Raw genomic sequence first — 18,670 nt, 5'->3', positions numbered from 1 at the left:
CAGGGGCCGCCCCCGGCACAGCCACGGCAGCCCCCCGAGCCGGGACCCACCAGGCGGGCCGGGACGGCCCGGAGCTTCACACCCCGCTCACCTGGAGAAGCCTCTGATTGGCCGCCTTTCTCCCCGCCCTCACTATTTCATTGGCCGGTCCCACCGCCCCCTCACGCGCTATTGGTCCGAGCCTTATACCTGGAGAGGAAAGAGGAGCGGCTCCCACCTCCTCCTTATTTCCTCACCGCGAGCTCTCATTGGCGATTCACTCGGCGTGCTACGCCCGCCCATTGGCTACTGCGGCGGCCCCTCACCTCGATTGGTCTGCGGTGCGGCGGCGCCCCGCCCCTCGGGAGGCTGAGCGGTGCGTTCGGGCCGGAGAGTTGTCAGCGGAGCGGAGTTGAGGGCAGCCGCTGCTCGGCGGTGCGGCGGCGGCTCGCGGTGCCTCGGCCTCCGTCGGCCGGGACGCGGGGATGGCCGCGTCGGGAGGGCCACGCTGAGCCGAGCGACCCCGCGGGGGCCATGCCACCGGCCGCCGCGGGAAGGGAGCCGGGCGGGACGGCCGCCCCGCCAGCGCCCGCCAGCGCCTAAGCCCGCGCCGTGCCCCGCGCGTCGCCATGGACGAGCGCTTCAACAGGTGGCTGCTGCCGCCGCTGCTGGCTCTGCTCTTCCTGCTCATCGTCTACCAGTACGTGTCTCCCGCCTGCCCCGGTGCCGCCTGCCCCCGCCGCCCGCCCGCCTCGGCCCCCGCCGCCCGCCGCGAGGGGCACCCGGCGGAGCGGGACGAGGAGGAGGCGGCGGCCGCCGTGCCGCGGCTGGAGCCCAAGTTCCCGTTCGCGCGGGGGGAGCTGTGCCGGAGGGTGCGCTTCGACATGCGGGGCCGCGACGTGATCGTCTTCCTGCACATCCAGAAGACGGGCGGCACCACCTTCGGGCGGCACCTGGTGCGCAACATCCGCCTGGAGCAGCCCTGCTACTGCCGCGCCGGGCAGAAGAAGTGCGCCTGCCACCGCCCGGGCGGCGATAAGGACACCTGGCTCTTCTCCCGCTTCTCCACCGGCTGGAGCTGCGGGCTGCACGCCGACTGGACCGAGCTCACCAGCTGCGTGCCCGCCGCCATGGAGCGCCGCGGCTGCGCCGGCAACCGCACGCTCAGGTCAGTGCCGCGCGGCGGGAGCGGCCCGAGGGAGGAAAAGCGAAAGGGCGAAAAGCCTCCGAATAACTCGGAAAGGCTCGCGCTCTTTCCGGGCTGCTGGCTCCGGGCGCCCTCCTTCCCCTTTGCCGCCTGCGAGGCTTTCCTTTCTCCTCAAACTTCTGTTAATCCCCTGCGTGTGCAGCCGCAGTGAAGGGAGGCGGCGGAGCGAAGCGGTGCCCGGCTTTAGGCAGGCTCCGTGCGGGTGTGCGACCTCTCTTCGTGTTCTGTCCCGCGCTTCTGTCGGGTCTGGCAACGAGTCTTCGAGTTTGAAGCGGAAAAATGGTCCAAGGGCAGCTCCTGTGGGCACAGAACAGCTCGAGGCGATGCAGTGGGTTGCGAGCTTTGTTCTGGTTTATTTATCTTTAAGCTGTTTTCTGCGGTTGATGTGAGAGATCCTGTCTTGTAGGGTAGCTCCCGAACGTGTGCGGTAATGAGGGAACAGAGGTATTCTCCTGAACTTTTATCTGTTAGCGACTGTAACTTCGGTGTATGTAAAATACTTAAGGGAAATCATACTTTCAGTTGCACAGCTTTTCGGGTTATGTTTCATTTTACCACCCATTGAGTCTGAAGACTTTATGTTTTTGGAGGGACTGCTGACATACCATTCTGTGTGCGGTGCTGCGGAAACACATGCAGCCCAGCGGCATCCAGGGGCTCACTTTCATTGGCCCTGTGCATCAAGCAGGTATCTTCAACTGCTCAACCACCACTGGCTTATTTGATATGATACCAGCACCAGGCCCTTTGCAACACAAAGCCAGACACATCTGGCATAATTCCAGTCAGGATAACATAATGCTGATTGCTGATGACTTGGACTGGACTTGCAGGGTACAATTAGGACAATTCAGCCAGCTTAGGATAAAACTTTAAAGTGTTTTCATGTGCTAGCAGGAAAGAAACGCAGTGAATGTCTCGGAGTACGAAATAATATAATGGTAACTCTGCAGCTTCAAGGAATATTGAGTAATAGCAGTGTAAACCAGGGAAGGGAGGACAAAGAGCAGTGCTGACAGCAATATCTGAGAGCACGCAGTCTATCCCTGGCAACCTCTCTTCCTCTGATATGGAGAATATTAGTAAGTAAATAACCAAATGTTACTTTGAATCAAAACGATAGCAAGTGGGAAGTAAAACTGGTAAAGTAGCAGGTTTGATACATTAAAATTAAGGAAAAAATCCATCACATTAGGTCAATTTATAACTTTGAGTTGAATTACAAAGGAGAACATGGGAGTTATTTAGTGGATCGTTAGTAATTATTCTGCTTGAAGGAAGACAAGTAGTGACACAGAGCTACAGCTGAGAAGTGTTAATTTTTTGTTCTTGTTCCCTTAGTTAGGGAATGGTTTGGTTAGTGTGACCTCCTAGGTGAGCTTTCCGGAGTGAAGTACTGTAAATAATGTTGAATCATTCCATTGCTTGTTCTGTGTATATTATATGCTGTGCTGGCACCTTTTGCTTTTTAATCTTAGCTTTCTCTTTATAGTCAAGTAGCTTGAGTTCAATTCTTTTTTTTCCAAAGAGTTTTCAAATGAGCTATCAGATAACCCTGAGGTTTGGTTTGTCTCTGCTGTGAATGCCTTTGCTGCTGGTAAAGTTGGAGTTGAGCCTAAAATGCTTTGCTGAAGGACTGTACTATTGAAGGCTTTTTAATGTATGAACTGAACACTGAGCGTAAGGTGTCTGCATGCCTGAAACAAGCAAGAGACCATCATATGAGCCTAAAGTAGAGCACAATGATTTTACTTTGGTTTTTTCTTCTAAGTTATCTTATAGAGCTTTTGAGGGCATTGCATTTTAGACTTCCTCGAATATGTATTTTTTTCTTCAACGTTCCAGCTATGGAGTAAAAAATTTAGACTAATGTGGGTAAATATGACCCAATTTTCTGTGTGGGACAGTGGGACGAATCATATTATGTGTTTGATCTTTTGTGTAATACATTTGATGCAATGAGGACGTATTTCTAACTTCAGCTTTCCTTCATAGCAAGGTATAAACTCATTCAGATCTCAATACATGTAACTTCAACTACCTATATAGATCTGTGTGTTTTGGAAACTTGCTCCTTGCAGTGCCGGTAATAGTAATATAAGTCAAGATGAAACAAGTGAAAGCCTCGTCAAACAAGATTACATGTTATTGAGTATTCTATTTGCTATTATGTTAGATTAACTCCTGTCTTTCAGTGTAGGTATTTAGAAGAGTTGATAGGAAAACTATAGTTAGAATTTGTGGGAATGCGGGCTGTGTGGTGGGTAGAGAAAGAATGGAGGGTGGCCCTAAGGGTTTCATGAAATACGTGAAGCACTACCACTCCCTGGATTATTTCTTTAAAAACACTGCTCGTGAAAGAGATTTTAGACCTGAAATCTCATCAGGCTGTTGAAGGGACTTCAATAGACAGAAGCTGAAATTGTGGGTCAGTAACTTTGAACTGTTTCAAGCCCGAGAACCAACCTTTAGTTTTGATGCTGGTGGATTGTTGCATCTGTGATGCAATGATGAGGCAATACAAAGTATCTTGTGTCCAGACTAGGTACTTCAGAGTTGTTGGGGAAATTCTAAGTCATGGCCTGAACCACTGGTTGAATGAAACAATACAAAGTATCTTGTGTCCAGGCTAGGTACTACAGTGTTGTTGGGGAAATTGTAAGTCATGGCCTGAACCACTGTTTGAACACCTGGTAGGAAGGCAGGACCAGCCCAGGGGAGCTCAGGTGCAACCAATGCAGCTGAGTGACTGGAAGTGGTAGACCTGCTGAAATACCTGAGGTGTTTACAGAACACAGCTATTTATTTCTAGCACTGAAGTACGTCTTTCACCTTACTGAAGTTGCTATCTGGATGTTGAGACAAATATGCAGTTGGTACAGTTGTAAATTAAATTATTATTTGCAACACTGAACTGAAAACTAAAGTAATAATTAACATAATTAAGGCATTGTGACTTCTCTCATAAGGATGCAATAGTTTTCACGGGGAGAATCATAGAATCATAGAATTACCCAGGTTGGAAAAGACCTTGAAGATCATCAAGTCCAACCACAGCCTAACCGGTACCCTATCTCTAAAAACCCTCTGCTAAATCATATCCCTGAGTACCACATCCAAACGGCTCTTAAACACATACAGGGATGGCTATTCAACCACCTCCCTGGGGAGCCTATTCCAGTACCTAACCACCCTTTCTGTAAAGAAGTTCTTCCTAATATCCAACCTAAACTTGCCCTGGCGCAACTTGAGGCCATTTCCCCTCATTCTGTCACTTGTCACTAGTGAGAAGAGACCTGCCTCACTCTCACTGTAAGAACCTTTCAGGTACTGGAAGAGCACAATAAGGTCTCCCCTCAGCCTCCTTTTCCTCAGACTAAACAGCCCCAGCTTCCTTAGCCTCTCCTCGTAGGGCTGATTCTCCAAGTTTTCTACATCAGTAACACCATTCCCACATATACTTCAGAGGTAATATTTTGCTATATCCAATATCTGTAATGTGGGTTATTTTCTTTGTCTTTCAAAAACAGCTGTTAGAATAGAAAGTAATTGGTGCAGCACTCTGCAGCAGTGCAGAAAGGTGAGTGACTTTAGGCTGCCTCTTTTGACAGTGGAGAAACACAGCTCTGAAGGGTGTGAGGTATGATGAAAGGAGAGGCAGTTCTTTTCAGGGTAATACAACAGAAGGCTGCAATGGGTGTTTAGACGTTGAAAACCTGGTGAGGAGTATTTCTTATCCAGGATTGCAGTCAGTGGTCCAAGATAATTGCCTCTCAGGTTACTGGATAGAATTTGGTGAATGTGATAAGAGTTGCTTTTTCTCTCCACTTTATGTGTGGTAGACTAAAGGGGGACCTTAAGACTTCTTATCAAGGCACACTTTCTCAGTTGTTTGTTTGTAATATCATTAATAATTACACATTATTATTTATTGTGAGTTTGATTGAACGGGGGAAGTAATATTTTTAAATCTCACACTTGAAAGACTATTTCATTGGAACTGTTGTTGTCTAATTTTCTTACATGAAGCAGTGAAATTAGTCTAATTCTGTAAGCCTCACGAGCTTGATTATCAGTACTTTAAAGTCTTCTGAAGTATCGATTTTTTTCATTAATTCACTTCTATTATACTTTCCAATTCTTAAAGTCTGTTTAACTCTGTTACTGGGTGGAAGTATAAATCAGCAGTGGACCCACGAGTAACAGAATTGAGAAAGGTAAATAGAAGCCAGCAGATTCCTTTTTCCTCTGGCGCAGTCATACTGAGGTGGTTTTTTTGTTTGTTTTTTTTTTCCAAGGCTCTAACAAGAGCATAAGATGGGCTCCTTCCTTTGCAGCCATGGTAACCATCATCATCACAAAAACGTAAGAGTGCTAATTAAAAATTAAGGCTATGCTGAGGGTAATGGGGAGAAGAGAATAAAAAGCTGTAAATGTTGCTAGTATTGAAACTGGAAAAGAGTAGAGAAATGCTCTAGCACGCCTTGGTGTCTTCTACTGAAGTGAATGTTAGAACCAATGAGCTCTTATAGGTTTGTTTCTTTTGCCTCCCTTTCCGATGTTTAACGAATAGGAAGGATAAAAAGTGTTTTGAGATCCTGCTACTGACACTGTAGTGTTTGGTTTATTTTTTGTGTTGGAACCTTTGGTAGTTCCTTCAGGGGTTTCATTGCCCTTCCTGCTATAAAGCGGTGTTATCTTCCCTCCAGTGCTTAATGTGGATTTTCTGAGGAACATTGAAGAAAAATCAAACCCTTTATCTTCATTAGCCTAGTGGGTTCTTCGGTTCTTAGGAAGTTCTCTTTCAGCCTTCTTCTCTTAAAAAAATAACCAAATCTGGCTCATCTTCTACTTCTTGTAGGTCATTTGTTTTGTTTCACTTCTTTGGATTTGTGCCAGTTCTTTTCTTGAAATCATGGTATCACAGAATGGCTTGGGTTGAAAACAGCTGTTCCCCTCCTGTTTTATACGCTCCCTTCAAGTACTGGAAGCCCACAATGACATCTCCCCGGAGCCTTCTCTTCTCCAAGCTAAACAAACCCAGTTCCCTCAACCTCATAGGAGAGGTGCTCCAGCCCTCTGATCATCTTAGTGGCCCTCCTCTGGACCCGCTCTAAGAGCTCCATGTCCTTCCTGTACTGGAGGCCCCAGGCCTGAGTGCTTTACTCCACATGGAAATCTTTGCTTTTCCAGATGGAAATGTGATGCTTTAGCGGGGGTACAATTTTTCATCTGTGCATATAATAGAATGTGGAGCAGAACAGATTACTTCATTTCTTCTACAAATTGTCTTTCTGGTTGTACAGTTACACTTGCTCATTTTGCAGTTGTCTGACACTGACTTTCAGCTCGAGATTTAGACACTGCTTCTTTTCTCAAAGGCTATTGCTTACATTTCCCATTGTCTTTTTTTATACAACCAATAATTTCCATTTAATTGTAGAGTTTTATGCTCATTCCCACTGGATTTTATTCCTTTTATGCCAGTTCACTTAATTTGCAAAATTGATCTGAGTTTTAATTCGTCCTTAGCTTTACATCATTGGCATATTTAAATGCATTCTGTATTCAGTAGCTGTGTTGTTGATGCAAACACTGAATAGAATTCAGTTCCATTGTAATACGTTTTGTTTGATTCAACTTCTGAGAATTGCTTTTCAGGGAGTTCTTCCCCTGGTCCCCCCTTCTTTTTTTTTGTTTCTAGAACATTAGGTTTTTTTTTACAGACACTAACAGGAAGTGTTGTCTATTTATCCTATTTTTAGGGGCATTTTCTTTTACTTCTGTTGTATCGATACCTAACAACTCTACCCGACTTAATTTCGCACTGTGCTTGTCTCCAGTGAGATGACTGCCCTGCATCCCACCTTTAGGAGAAGCCAGCCAATGATTGATGGGATTAGAAATCTCCAGTGTCAAGGTTGGTGCAGCCCTGGAAAATCTTTGACCCAAAGTCTTGTCTTGAGATCTCTGAAGCTGCTGCAATAAATCTCAGCAGATTGTTGTGCTTGGGGGCTACAAAAATGATGAGAACTCCATGTTTTCTGCTAACTGCTACTGTTAAAGGAAGTTGCTAGCACCAATCTGATGAGGAATTGATTGAGTTTTTGGCTTCTTATAATATAGGCAGGCTAAAATCTAGGGAAGGAAAAAAAAATACAGAGGAACCATCAGTACCTTGCTTTAGGGCTGTACAGTGTTTTAAGATGGTGGATGGCTTAACTCTTGTGTTAATAAGATGCTTCTAAATTTCTGTTACTTAGCTGCCTGTATTAAAGTAATTTCCAGTCCTCTTGATTACTGATACTAAAACCACTTCTTAGTTTTTAGGGTATGTGTTATTTTGAGGTGCAGTGGGAAAAGTTTGCGTATTGTCATTCTGCTGATAGAGATTCTGTCTGTAGACACGGTCATTGGCAACAATAAAGGATAAAATTTAAACTTCAGTTTTTTTCTGATACTGCTTTGATGGGAGGAGAATGGGGGGGAATCTATGCCAACTCAGCTCTACTGATGACAGAAGCCAAATGAAAAGGGCAGAGAACCATTTTAACTGAATGATTTCCCCCCTCAGGTGTGCTGGCAGTTTTCATATGTTGCCTTCAAATTCAGTAACAGGAAAGCTCCTCTTGGAGCTTGGTGCAGTGATGATAGTGACTTGAGCTCCAAGCACAAAGACTTTGCTGCTGTCTGTGCAGCATGAGACCTGATGAATGCAAGGGAACCTGTATTCTTTGAAGCATCTAGTATTCAGTACGCTGCCTGCTCTCTGGAAGTACTTGCAGCCTAAACTTAGACTAATTTCTTGATTAAGTGTTAGGCTAAAGTGATTGTTTTTATGTTCTGAGTTGCCTTACACAGTACCTTAAAGTCCTTTCAACATTTGCTTATTGCTGAACAAGCTTTTTAAATACTGTCAAGGAAGCTGGTCTGACTTGTCAATCTTAATCATACAGATAGGTCATGACCACTAATAAAAGGGAAAAAGATTAACAATGAAACACATCTTGAACAAAACTGAGGTAGATGTTGATCTTTCTGAATATTCTAGAATGGCAGTGTTGATAATTCTTGAAACACCTGTGGTCTCTTGCATGAGCAGTGCTTAAGATCTTGGTAATGATTGCTTAAATGGTATGAAGTGTGTTCCTGTGCCAATACAGTCTTCAGTCTCAGAGGGCAGTGGTTGCTTTGCTACGAAGCATAATTATTTTCTAAGAATAAATCACTGTGCAAGAATGAAACCATTTAAGGAACATAATGAAGGACTGATGAAACAAATCATGATATTCATAACTGACTTGATGCTTTACTACCTGATTCTGTGAAATAACGTGATATTCTGTGAAATAACATGAGATTTCTAGGAAGGGTGGCATGTGGTTTCAGATGCTGTTTGGTGCTTTTCAGGATGTTAGAGTACTTGGAGATGCTGACCTTCCTTCAGAGACCAGTTACTTCTTGTAAATAAGTAAACTGGGAACTCAGGAGTGATGGGAGGGAGGCATGCTTAACAAAAAATACTCCTCCAGAATATCCAAGACAAAGTAAGAAACCTGTTCAGTGTAAGCTGGAAAAGTAAGCAAGTATTGTAGAAAACGTCATGACAGTAGGAGTTAAACTGATAAAAGAATTGGAAACATTAGCTGAATGGAATGCTAATAAACTACCAGCTCAGCAAGGGTGCAAATTGCTAGTTGGTCATCTGGGTGTGGAAGTAGTTTCTTCCGGGTCCTTGGCTATATAGTCAAGAGTTTGATGATTGGTCACCTGTGTGACTATAGAAGCTGAAAAAATACTACATTCTCTTCAGCAACAATCTTCAATGGTATCACAACTGGAATTAAAAATTATTGCTTTGGAGATGTAAAGTAGGGAGTTGGGATGTAAAGCAAGGGGAGCTCAAGGACACTCTTATGAAAGAAGCCAAACTTCATTGAATTGGGAAGGAACTTTTGTGGGAACTTCTAACATGAAATCTGGGTATATGGTATATATGATATACTTCGAAGTTATTGCTAATTTTAAGAAACAGAATATTTTAAGTTGTAACCTACTTAAGAAATAGTAGTAGGTAGTATGGAGCTGTTCCTCTGCTGTAAAAGCTGAGCTTGTGCAGATCAATTCAGATAAGTGCCTTTAGTAGTTAAATCATTTGAGAAATTGGTTGGCTATTTTCTCCAGAACTATTGAATCATAAAAGCCACCTAGAGGGGAGGTGTAGTTGTCTCAATGTAGTGTCACATGTTGACTGTGTGTTGTACGCTGTTATTCAAACTCCATTGAACAGTGGAAGGAATACTCAATAAAACAGCACTGTTTCTGAGTTGTGCGTACCTTGTTAAGGAGAAAAAGCTTCTACTTTCTTCACTGAAGGCAGTTGTGAAAGTGGCTCACAGTGTATCTAACATCCTATGTATGCTAGTTTATCCAAATTGCATCATTCTGATAGTTGAAAAACATGTCAAGAATTCTCATGGAGGGGAAAAAAAATGTCTGGGTAGACATGGCTATATATTTCCAGGGTAATGGCTGCTTTTTTTTATTGACAGTAATGAATAAATTGTAGACTTATTATACATACGCTAAAATATAGGATATACAAACAGTTTAATTTTCAATATTATTATCTTAATCAGTCCAGGGATCATAACGAACTTCCCATTCTTATATTTGGTGTAACGGTATCAATGGACAGAGCTTGCTGAGTCTTAGACTTCTATTTTTAGGACTTAGGCAAGCCTAAATGCACGTAGAATTAAATTTTAGAGGTAGTAATGTAGGAAAGAGGACTTTTTTCTTTAACCAAGTTACATATTTCTATTGCTATTCTAGCACTGGCTTTTCTTTAAGTGGCAAATAAACTTATATCTCGCTTTGTATATTTTCACACTCAAAAGTAGCTATTTGCTATTCTTGACTTCATTTCTGTGTATTTGCATAAAGACTACAGCTGAGAATTTGGTGATGAGTGGAATAGCAACTGATTGTGTTGGCTGAGGAATTCCTAAGAGTAGGAGGTGAAGTAAAGAGGAGCATAGGAATCAGCTGTGAGCCTGAAGTAAGGGCTGAGGCTGGAAGACACCAGAGAAGTGCTGGGAGCAGAAATACAGCTACAGTCTTGCAAGGTGAAGAAATAATAGGGTATTTTGAGTTGGAAAGGACCCACAAAGATCATCAAATCCAGAAATCCAGTCTCTGGCTTCACATAAAACTACCTGAAATGCTTAGTTTTTTTGTTCCAAATATTTGACCCCCCCCCCCCCAAAAAAAAAAACATAGCAAAACACTGCCACTAACACTGCAACTGGATGTGCAGCAGGCCAGTCTTACTCATAGTGTAGCTGTCATGTAACTTTTTCATCCATTAACTAGATCTCCAGTTTTAGTTATGGGATTAGAACCATTAGCTTCCAAGAGGCTTCAAACGTGAGTGTCGTTCTCTTACTGTTGAAACCCTGGTGGAAGAGCCTTTTTCAAGTTCAAGCCATATCTATTCTGTTGTTGATTTAACAACGTTTAAGTGAGAAGAGTAACTTCATGAATTATTGTTTTTCTCTGCTACTAGTCACTTTTATTTATTGCAGAATTATGTAGGTAGGATAGGATCTCTAACAGACATTGAGCCCAATTCCCGGTTCAGAAGTATAACTGGACCAGGTTGCTTTGGGCATCATCTACAGGGTTTGAATCTGTGGAGAAACTACAGTGTCTCTGAGCAGTATCTTCTAGTGTCTGGCCATCTGTAGAGGAAAAGTACTTGCCTTTTCACCTAGCTGAAATTGCCTGTTTTCTGACTTTTCTTTCAGACGAGTAGTTGAGGAGCTTAGGGATGTGGTTTAGTGGTAGATGTGGTAGTTTTTTGATAGTTGGATTGGTGTTTTTATGAGTCTTTTCCAAAATAAATGATTCAGGGGCCCCGCCCTTGGAGGCATTCAAGGCCAGGCTGGATGTGACTCTGGGCAGCCTCGTCTGGTCACTGGCAACCCAGCACATAGCAGGGGGGTTGAAACTAGATGATCATTGTGGTCCTTTTCAACCCAGGCCATTTTATGATTCTATGAGGGGCTGGTTTCCTCTTGTCTGTGTTTCTGCAGAGCGCATAGAGTAACTGGACATAGCATTTCTTAAAGTGTTTTGGTCCTCTGTAATACATGACATTTTTTTCAGCAAGGTCTTAGCTTTTTTTTCCTCCATCACCTATATCCTCACTCTAAAGCTGGCAGGTCAGTGAGCATGTAACTGCACACTGCCTTGTTTTGTAGCCCTGCCTCTGACACCTGCAGATTATTTCACATTATTGTATATCTCTTTTTCTTTTGATTAAATTGTCAGATACCTGACAATATGATAAAGAATCCTATTGTGATATGGGTCAGTAGCAAGCATCTAAACGGCTGCTGGGCATTGGTGTAGAGTAATAGTAAAACTGATGGACGGCATCTGACAAACAGATTGACTGAGAAGCTTAACTGCAGCCACACAGAACTGCAGCTTGGATTAGGAGATTGTTTGGAATGGTAGATGTTTATCATTCTTGTTTCATGCTCCATTGCTTGCATTTCAGTCCATTATGAGATTTTTCCAAAGAAAATAGTCTAAGTAAATAAAATGAATTAGGAAGTGTTCATAGTAAGCACGTTATTGTAGTTACATTTTTATTTTAAATAAAATTGTGTGTATTTTCAGGAGCTAAATTTTAGCACCATGACTAGAGGTTTTTCATTTTCTTGTATATGGGTAAACAAGAGAAGAGCTCAAAAGCACACAGGGTACTAGAGGATAACTTTTCCATAATTATCTGTTTCAGTACTTCCCCACTCCCCAGGAGGAGGACTTGTTGTTTATTATGATATCCAGGGTTATGTCTTACAGTTCTGATTTAACTTCTTGTCATCCTATCTTTACCCATCCTCACACATTGCTGCTCCCCCTATTTTGCTAGCTCTTCTGCTTTTGTCTCGGGTACTTTTCTTGTTCACGGTGTACTTGCTTGCTTTGTGTGTACAGTGAGCTGGCTGAAGTGGTGCTTGTCTGTATTCTGCTTGTTTGGCAAACTGCAGGCTTGGGTTGTTCAGATCTGAGCTTCTCTGACTTGCTGAAGTTCAATGGGGCTCTGGGAGTTTGAGCTCTTTGGTCTGAGATGTATGAGGGCTAACTGAATTTACTACTTTAATCTGCCCTAACTTTGTTTTATTCTTCTCTCTGTTCCTAGCAGTACACAAAAGCTGATAAGGAGGAATCACTGCTCTTTTCTCTACCTGAAACATATTCTCTTTAACTCTGTTTCTATCAGCTTCCTAAAGCTGCTACTCGGTTTATATAGCTGTTTCTTAGATTTGTATTCAGATTATTTTAGCAGAAGAATATTAAATGATTGAAAGTAGTCTCTATGATGTATGCCTTATTGTTTTACTTCCATGATGTCTTGGAGAAGAAGGTATTTAAGATTGACTTTGATAGTTACTGGAAGAATTGTGCTTTACTATCAGTTGTTGGTCAGCAGTACTGAAACCCCTGCTCTATAGGATGAGCCCTACAAAGAATAACTTCTTTATGGAAAGGGTTGTTAAGCACTGGAATGGGCTCCCCAGGGAGGTGATTGAGTTACCATCTCTGGATGTCTTTAAAAACTGTATGGATGTGGTGCTCAGGGACATGATTTTGCAGAGGGTTATTAGTTAGGGTGGTATGGTTAGATTATGTTTGGTCTTGATGATCTTTAAGGTCTCTTCCAAGCTGAGAAATTCTATGATTCTAGGGGAGCTTTTTTCAGAATATTACCTTTCTTCTGGACTTACAGTATATTGCAATCTTTATAGCCAGTAGCTTTGTTAACCTTTCCAGGAAGTGAAGGAAGGTTGATGGGTCTCAGTGCTCTCTCCCTCTCACAGAAGGGAAGAAGGAAGACTGCTAAAGCCCCTGGATCCTAGGAAAAATGGTAGTAGTTTGATGAGTCTAGGTAGGTATGAAGTGAAGAAGTTATCTGTAAGTAGGGTGAGAGATAATCCTGGGGTACACAGAGGGAAATGTGGTCACATGATGGAGACAAAAGGCAAGAAAATCTAAGTAGTACATCTGTGTTTGCATCAGAACACTGGAATATGCAGAACTCTATCAAGTGAATTTTCAGCAGCTGTTCTGGCTGGGCAGTGGTTTATTCTGTCTTGGTCAAATCTGCGTTGCTTTCAAATACTTGAGAGCTAATTTTAAGCAATTAGTTTACGTCTTTTTATCTCTTAATAGAATTTGTCTTTTTTTTGCCTCGTGTTTCTTGAATTCATGTTGACTATCTGTCTTTCTCTGCAGTTATGAGTTATAAATTAAGAGAAACAGCAGTTTATGAAGAATGATGAATGTCTAATTCCAAGACCTGGAGCCCTAAGAGCAGTGTGGCATATAGATGCATAGAAGCTGCCATTCTCTTCTGGCTTCTCAGTTATGTTGCTCCCTCAGCATGGTGGTAGTGGCTGTGGCAGTGATTGATGTGGAAACTCAAGTGCTAGGCAGTTGATGAGTATTTCATGGAGCAGTTCGTCAGCAAACCTGAAAGGGGAGGGAAGTTTTTTACTCTGTAGTTCTGACCACCATGTGCAGTATGTGGTTCAGATCACTGCTGACAAATAGTTGTTCTGTAAAATATATTTGTCTCTTATAAGAACAAACACACTTTTCCCCTCTAAAAATTCTATTTAAAAAAAAAAATACTTAAAAATTGAAAAGAATTTCTAAAAGTAAAACCCTTGTGAGTGGCATGGGAACTACAAAGATGCTGTATGGGAGTCCTGAAACTAATGCATGCACCTATCAAATTGAGGTGGGTGTAGCAGCATAAACAGCAGGTAGCAAGAGAGGTATAACACAAAGCTGTTCACGGTGTTTTAAAGGTCAAATTTTGTCTGCAAGAGCAAAGTTGGAAGGATCATAAATTCTGGCAGGATATAGTAAAAATGCAGTGCAACTAAGGAAGATGTTTAGAGGAAAAACTTTCAGAAAGCATAAATCATGCTCTTGGAATGTGAAGCCTACTAGAAAATGTGTAGTGCTAATAGATATCTCTCCTTCTGTAGCCTGGAAATCTCAAGAAGTTACAGTTTTACTACTTTCATTTGTATTCATCTTTTGAGCTTCGGAGAAGTTCTGTGTCTTTCTTCAAAAGTTGGTGGAGGCAGTTATGGAACAAGGTGTGTGGTTGTTTTTTTTGTTTGTTTTTTGACATGAACCAGATGTTATTTAAAGGCACTGCTTACCACAACCAGATGGCATCTAAAGAAGCTCAAGAATTAAACAACCAATAGGAAAGGGATAGCATCCAGAAAGAAAATGAGTACTGAGATAGTGATACTGTGGATTGTCAGGAAGAAGCTGACTGTGAGGACTTGCAGTAGGACTTTATTAGGTAAGTCACTGCTAAATGACAGTTGGCTTTCTTGGTCAATAAACGTGTAGTGATGCATACAAATATCGTAGTTTTTTCCTTGTGCAATATGGGCTTTGAGGTGACATCATAGTTCGCTTCAAGAAAGACAGCAAGGAAGATTTAAAGAGCTTCAGGTTCCTTGGTCTCACCTCCATCCCTGGAAAGGTGACAGCAGATTTCATTAGAAGCCATTTCCAGTCATGCAAAGAACCAGAAGAGGACTGGGAACAGACAGTACAAAGTTGAGTGGCAAGCTGTGATGAACCAACCTCACCCTCTTCTGCAATTAGGGGACTGGCTATGAAGGCCAGTGGATTGACCTTAATAAGAACCAAATCAAACTCTTCCCTAGTGGCATTTGGGCAATTTGAATAAGGTATGGACTAGACAGTGGGATAATATGATGAACTGAACTGTTACTCTCCAACCGGGTGTGATCAACCATAAAGAAAAAAAAAATCTCTATCACTGATAGAGAAATGGTTTACAAGCATTTTGCTGCTGTTACTTACTACTTTTTGAAATAAATGCAAACTCCTCAGGAAGGAAGACAAGCTAGTGCAAATCATAATTCTTTCACACCTTACACATAATGTTTGTCACATCAGATTCAGGTTTCTTGGTTGTGGTTGCCCATGTGGCACTGAAACTCAGTCTTATGCAGACACTTGCATTGCAATGGATGGATTATAAATCCATTGAATCAAAGCAGTCATTATGGAATACGGTAAACTTTGAGTGAAAGTTCTGTGAGCTGTATGTGTATGCAACTTTTAATCCCTTCCATAATGAAAATGCATTTCTTTTTGGCTTGATGAGAAGTTGGTATGAAAAGTACTTGCATGTGAGAAGATGTATCTAAGCACATCTGCTATGGTAAATCCTATTCAGCTGAAGTTCTGAATCTGCAAAGCTTTTTATTCAGTTGTACAGATGCTAGCAAAGGTATGTATGATAGCAATGCTTAGAAATATTACCTCTGAGTTCTTAAAGATGTATAAAGCAAAGAAATCCTTTACTTTCATTTGGCACTTTTAAGATAAAATGCACTGGCTTTTGAAACTATAATTTTAAATCTTTGACTATGAAGCTTTTTAAAGAAATGATGGGATCTTTTTCAGTAATGCTGTACAGTCTGCTAGGACCTTGACCCAGGCAGCACATACATGTGGAATTATTTCTGCTGTGTATTCCCGTCTCCATTTTAATATTGAGCATACCAAAATTTGAAATCTCCAGAACTAAAGACTTTATGATAACATGTAATAAATCTGACCAGAACTGAAAAAATTATGGAAACCTCAGTGTGAGGGGGAATCGTTCATAAAGCTGGAAAACAAATCTGTTGTTTTATGTGCCATTCAGGTGTGTTGGCTTTTCCTTGGTCCTTCTTTTTTCCTTTCTCCTTCAAATCCAGCTCACTTTTCCTTCTCCTAGTGGTTGCTCAGCTTGAGTCAATCTGTATTTTCTATCTCTTTGTTAGGTTGCCTTTTGAAGCTTGATTGCAGTTGTGCTTTTGGAAGCTGTCAAGAACACTGTCAGTGCTAACTGCTCCAGAGCTTCCCTCCTTGCCTGACTGTCCCTTTCTGTAATTTGTGTGTTTGTTTTCTGCATTCCTAAGAGTGCTCAATGTGTAGGGAAGAAATGTTTTCTTCCTTTCCTTCAACTCATTCTATACGCCACAACATACCAGTACCGGTACAGAAATGTAGAGAGCTGGGGAATGGCCTCTTCTCTCACATAACTAGTGATAGGACTAGAGGGAATGGCTCCAAGCTGTGCCAGGGGTGATTCAGGCTGGATGTTAGGAAACATTACTTCTCAGAAAGGATGGTCAGGCAGTGGAATGGTCTGCCCAGGAAGGTGGTGGAGTCACTGGCCCTGGACGTTCAAGGAACGTTCAAGGAATGTTTGGACATTGTGTTGAGGGACATGGTTTAGTAAGAACTATTGGTGATGGGTGGATGGTTGGATTGGATGATCTTTTAGGTCATTTCCAACCTTGGTGATTCTGTGATCCCTGTGGACACCAAACTGAATGTAAGTCAGCAATGTGCCCTTGCTGCTAAGAAAGCTAACTGTATCCTGGGCTGCCTTGGGCAAAGTAGTTTGAGTATTGACAGCAGATCTAGAGAGGTGGTCCTTTCGCTCTACTCAGCATTGGTGAGGCTGCACCTGGAGTACTGGATTCAGTTCTGGATCATACTGCCAAGTGTCCAAAGGAAGGCTGCCAAGGTGATTGATCAAAGGACCTGAGCACCTCTCCTATTAAGAGAAGCTGAGAGAGATGGGACTGTTCACCCAGGAGAAGAGGAGGGAATCTCATCAATATTTATGGATGTCATCAATGTCTATGAATACCTCCTGAAGGGAGGGTGCAGAGAAGATGAAGCTAGGCTTTTTTTGGTTGTTTCTAGTGACAGAACAAGAGGCAGTGGACACAAACTAAAGTCGGTGTTGGGAACAGTTTGTGTCAGAGGGGACAGAAGGCACACCAGGAACAGCACTACACTGTGTGGGTGCCGGAGAACTGGCTGCCCAGAGGCTGTGGGCTCTCCTCCCTTAAGGCTCTCCAGAAGCTGCCTGGCCATGGGCCTGGGCACCCTGCTCTGGGTGCTGCTGCTGGAGCAGGGGCTGGGACACAGAGACACAGAGGGTCCTGCCTGTCTCAGCCAGACTGGGGTGCTGTGAATAAGTATAAATGCCTTTGCTTTAAGAATATGAGGAAGCTGTGGTCTTAACTGCATTTTTAAAGAATTTGTTGCAGTTTTTCCAAATTTCCTGCATTTAACAACCTTTATGAGTACAGTAAGGTCACAGAGATTGACTGCCCTCTCTCTACTAAAGTAATTTCTGTAAGTAACAAACACCGTGAGCAGTCAGGGAGCTTTGTCCTTTTTTGTTGCATTGGAAAAGTGCAATGATAGTCTGTTCAGGAGCGCTGTAAATTTCATGTGGTTTCTTTCAATGTGTAATTTCAGGCTTTAAATCTATTTTTTAAATCTAACATTTGTAAAAAATATGTTCTTCTAGAAGGACATAGCTGCAAATCCACAGGAAATCTTTTAACATTTTAAAAGATGTTTAAAACATGTGTAAACCACCTCGGTTTTCAGTGGGATGTTTGCAAGCTACTACTCAAAGGTCTATTTGATTTACAATAGCAATAATTGTTTTCTTGCCAGGGAAAATTCTAGGAAATTTTCTTGATCTGTTTTGTAAACTCTTGGCTATCGAATCACTTCATTGTCTGTTCTCTGTTGCTAGATATTATTTATGGAAAAGAAAAGGAAGTAAATCAGTTCAGATACTGGGTAGTGACATATCTTTCTGTAATTTTAAAGGTTATAAAAAACAAACAGTGTATTGAGTGAGACTGAGATCTCTTTAAAATGCAGAGTGAACTAATGTTCATGGAAACTGACTCTTTTGTCCCCCAAAGAATAGCATTATATTTTCAAGAGCTAACAATTTTCAGTACAGATGTGCCTGTACGTGAGCAGACATCTTCAGATTGTCACTGAAGTCAGGAAGATGATTTTACTGGGGACTTGGATTGTGGGTGAAGACTTCAGGCCCTTTAAAAATCAGTACTGATTTGCAAAGTTCCTGAAATGGTCATACCTGGGGTTATTATTTATTTATGCTTGTTTGTCATTCAAGGCCAGGCTGGATGGGGCTGTGAGCAACCTGGTCTAGTGGGAGGTGTCCCTGCCTATAGCAGGGGGTTGAAACTAGATGATTATTAAAGATCCTTTCCAACCCAAGCCATTCTATGATTCTATTAAGCCAGGTTTATGATACATACATGTTTTGGTGACTAAATGTCAATTATGCTTTGGATATGTAGACTTGAAAGGATTTGAATGTACTTGGCTTTCACTTGGAGTAAGTCTGGTACACTATTGATGGTCTGTGTTAGTCATAGCTTTGTCTAAGTATAAGGGCAGTTGTGGGATGGAGAGGGGACAGCAGAATATGCTCAGGTGTGGGGACAAGAGTCACTGAACAGAAGAGAAGGAGGAAAGTGATGGAAGATAAATATAAATATAAAATGCCAGGAG

At 42.3% G+C, this 18,670-nt stretch overlaps 1 protein-coding gene across 1 annotated transcript in view; it reads left to right on the top strand.

Annotated features, from left to right (window-relative positions):
- The first annotated feature begins 371 nt into the window (after positions 1 to 371).
- The window catches only part of HS6ST3 (heparan sulfate 6-O-sulfotransferase 3), a 279,329-nt gene continuing 261,030 nt past the window's right edge, over positions 372 to 18,670 (top strand). The window contains exon 1 of the mRNA XM_072348661.1: positions 372 to 1,147. Coding sequence (XP_072204762.1) covers positions 609 to 1,147 — 539 coding nt within the window. The 5' untranslated portion in view covers positions 372 to 608. The remainder of the gene's footprint in view (positions 1,148 to 18,670) is intronic.

The sequence above is a fragment of the Excalfactoria chinensis genome, chromosome 1 (assembly GCF_039878825.1).
Source record: "Excalfactoria chinensis isolate bCotChi1 chromosome 1, bCotChi1.hap2, whole genome shotgun sequence".
Classification (NCBI taxonomy): domain Eukaryota; kingdom Metazoa; phylum Chordata; class Aves; order Galliformes; family Phasianidae; genus Excalfactoria; species Excalfactoria chinensis.
The sequence above is the reverse complement of the archived record's forward strand: the minus strand, read 5'-3'. Positions and strand labels throughout refer to the sequence as shown.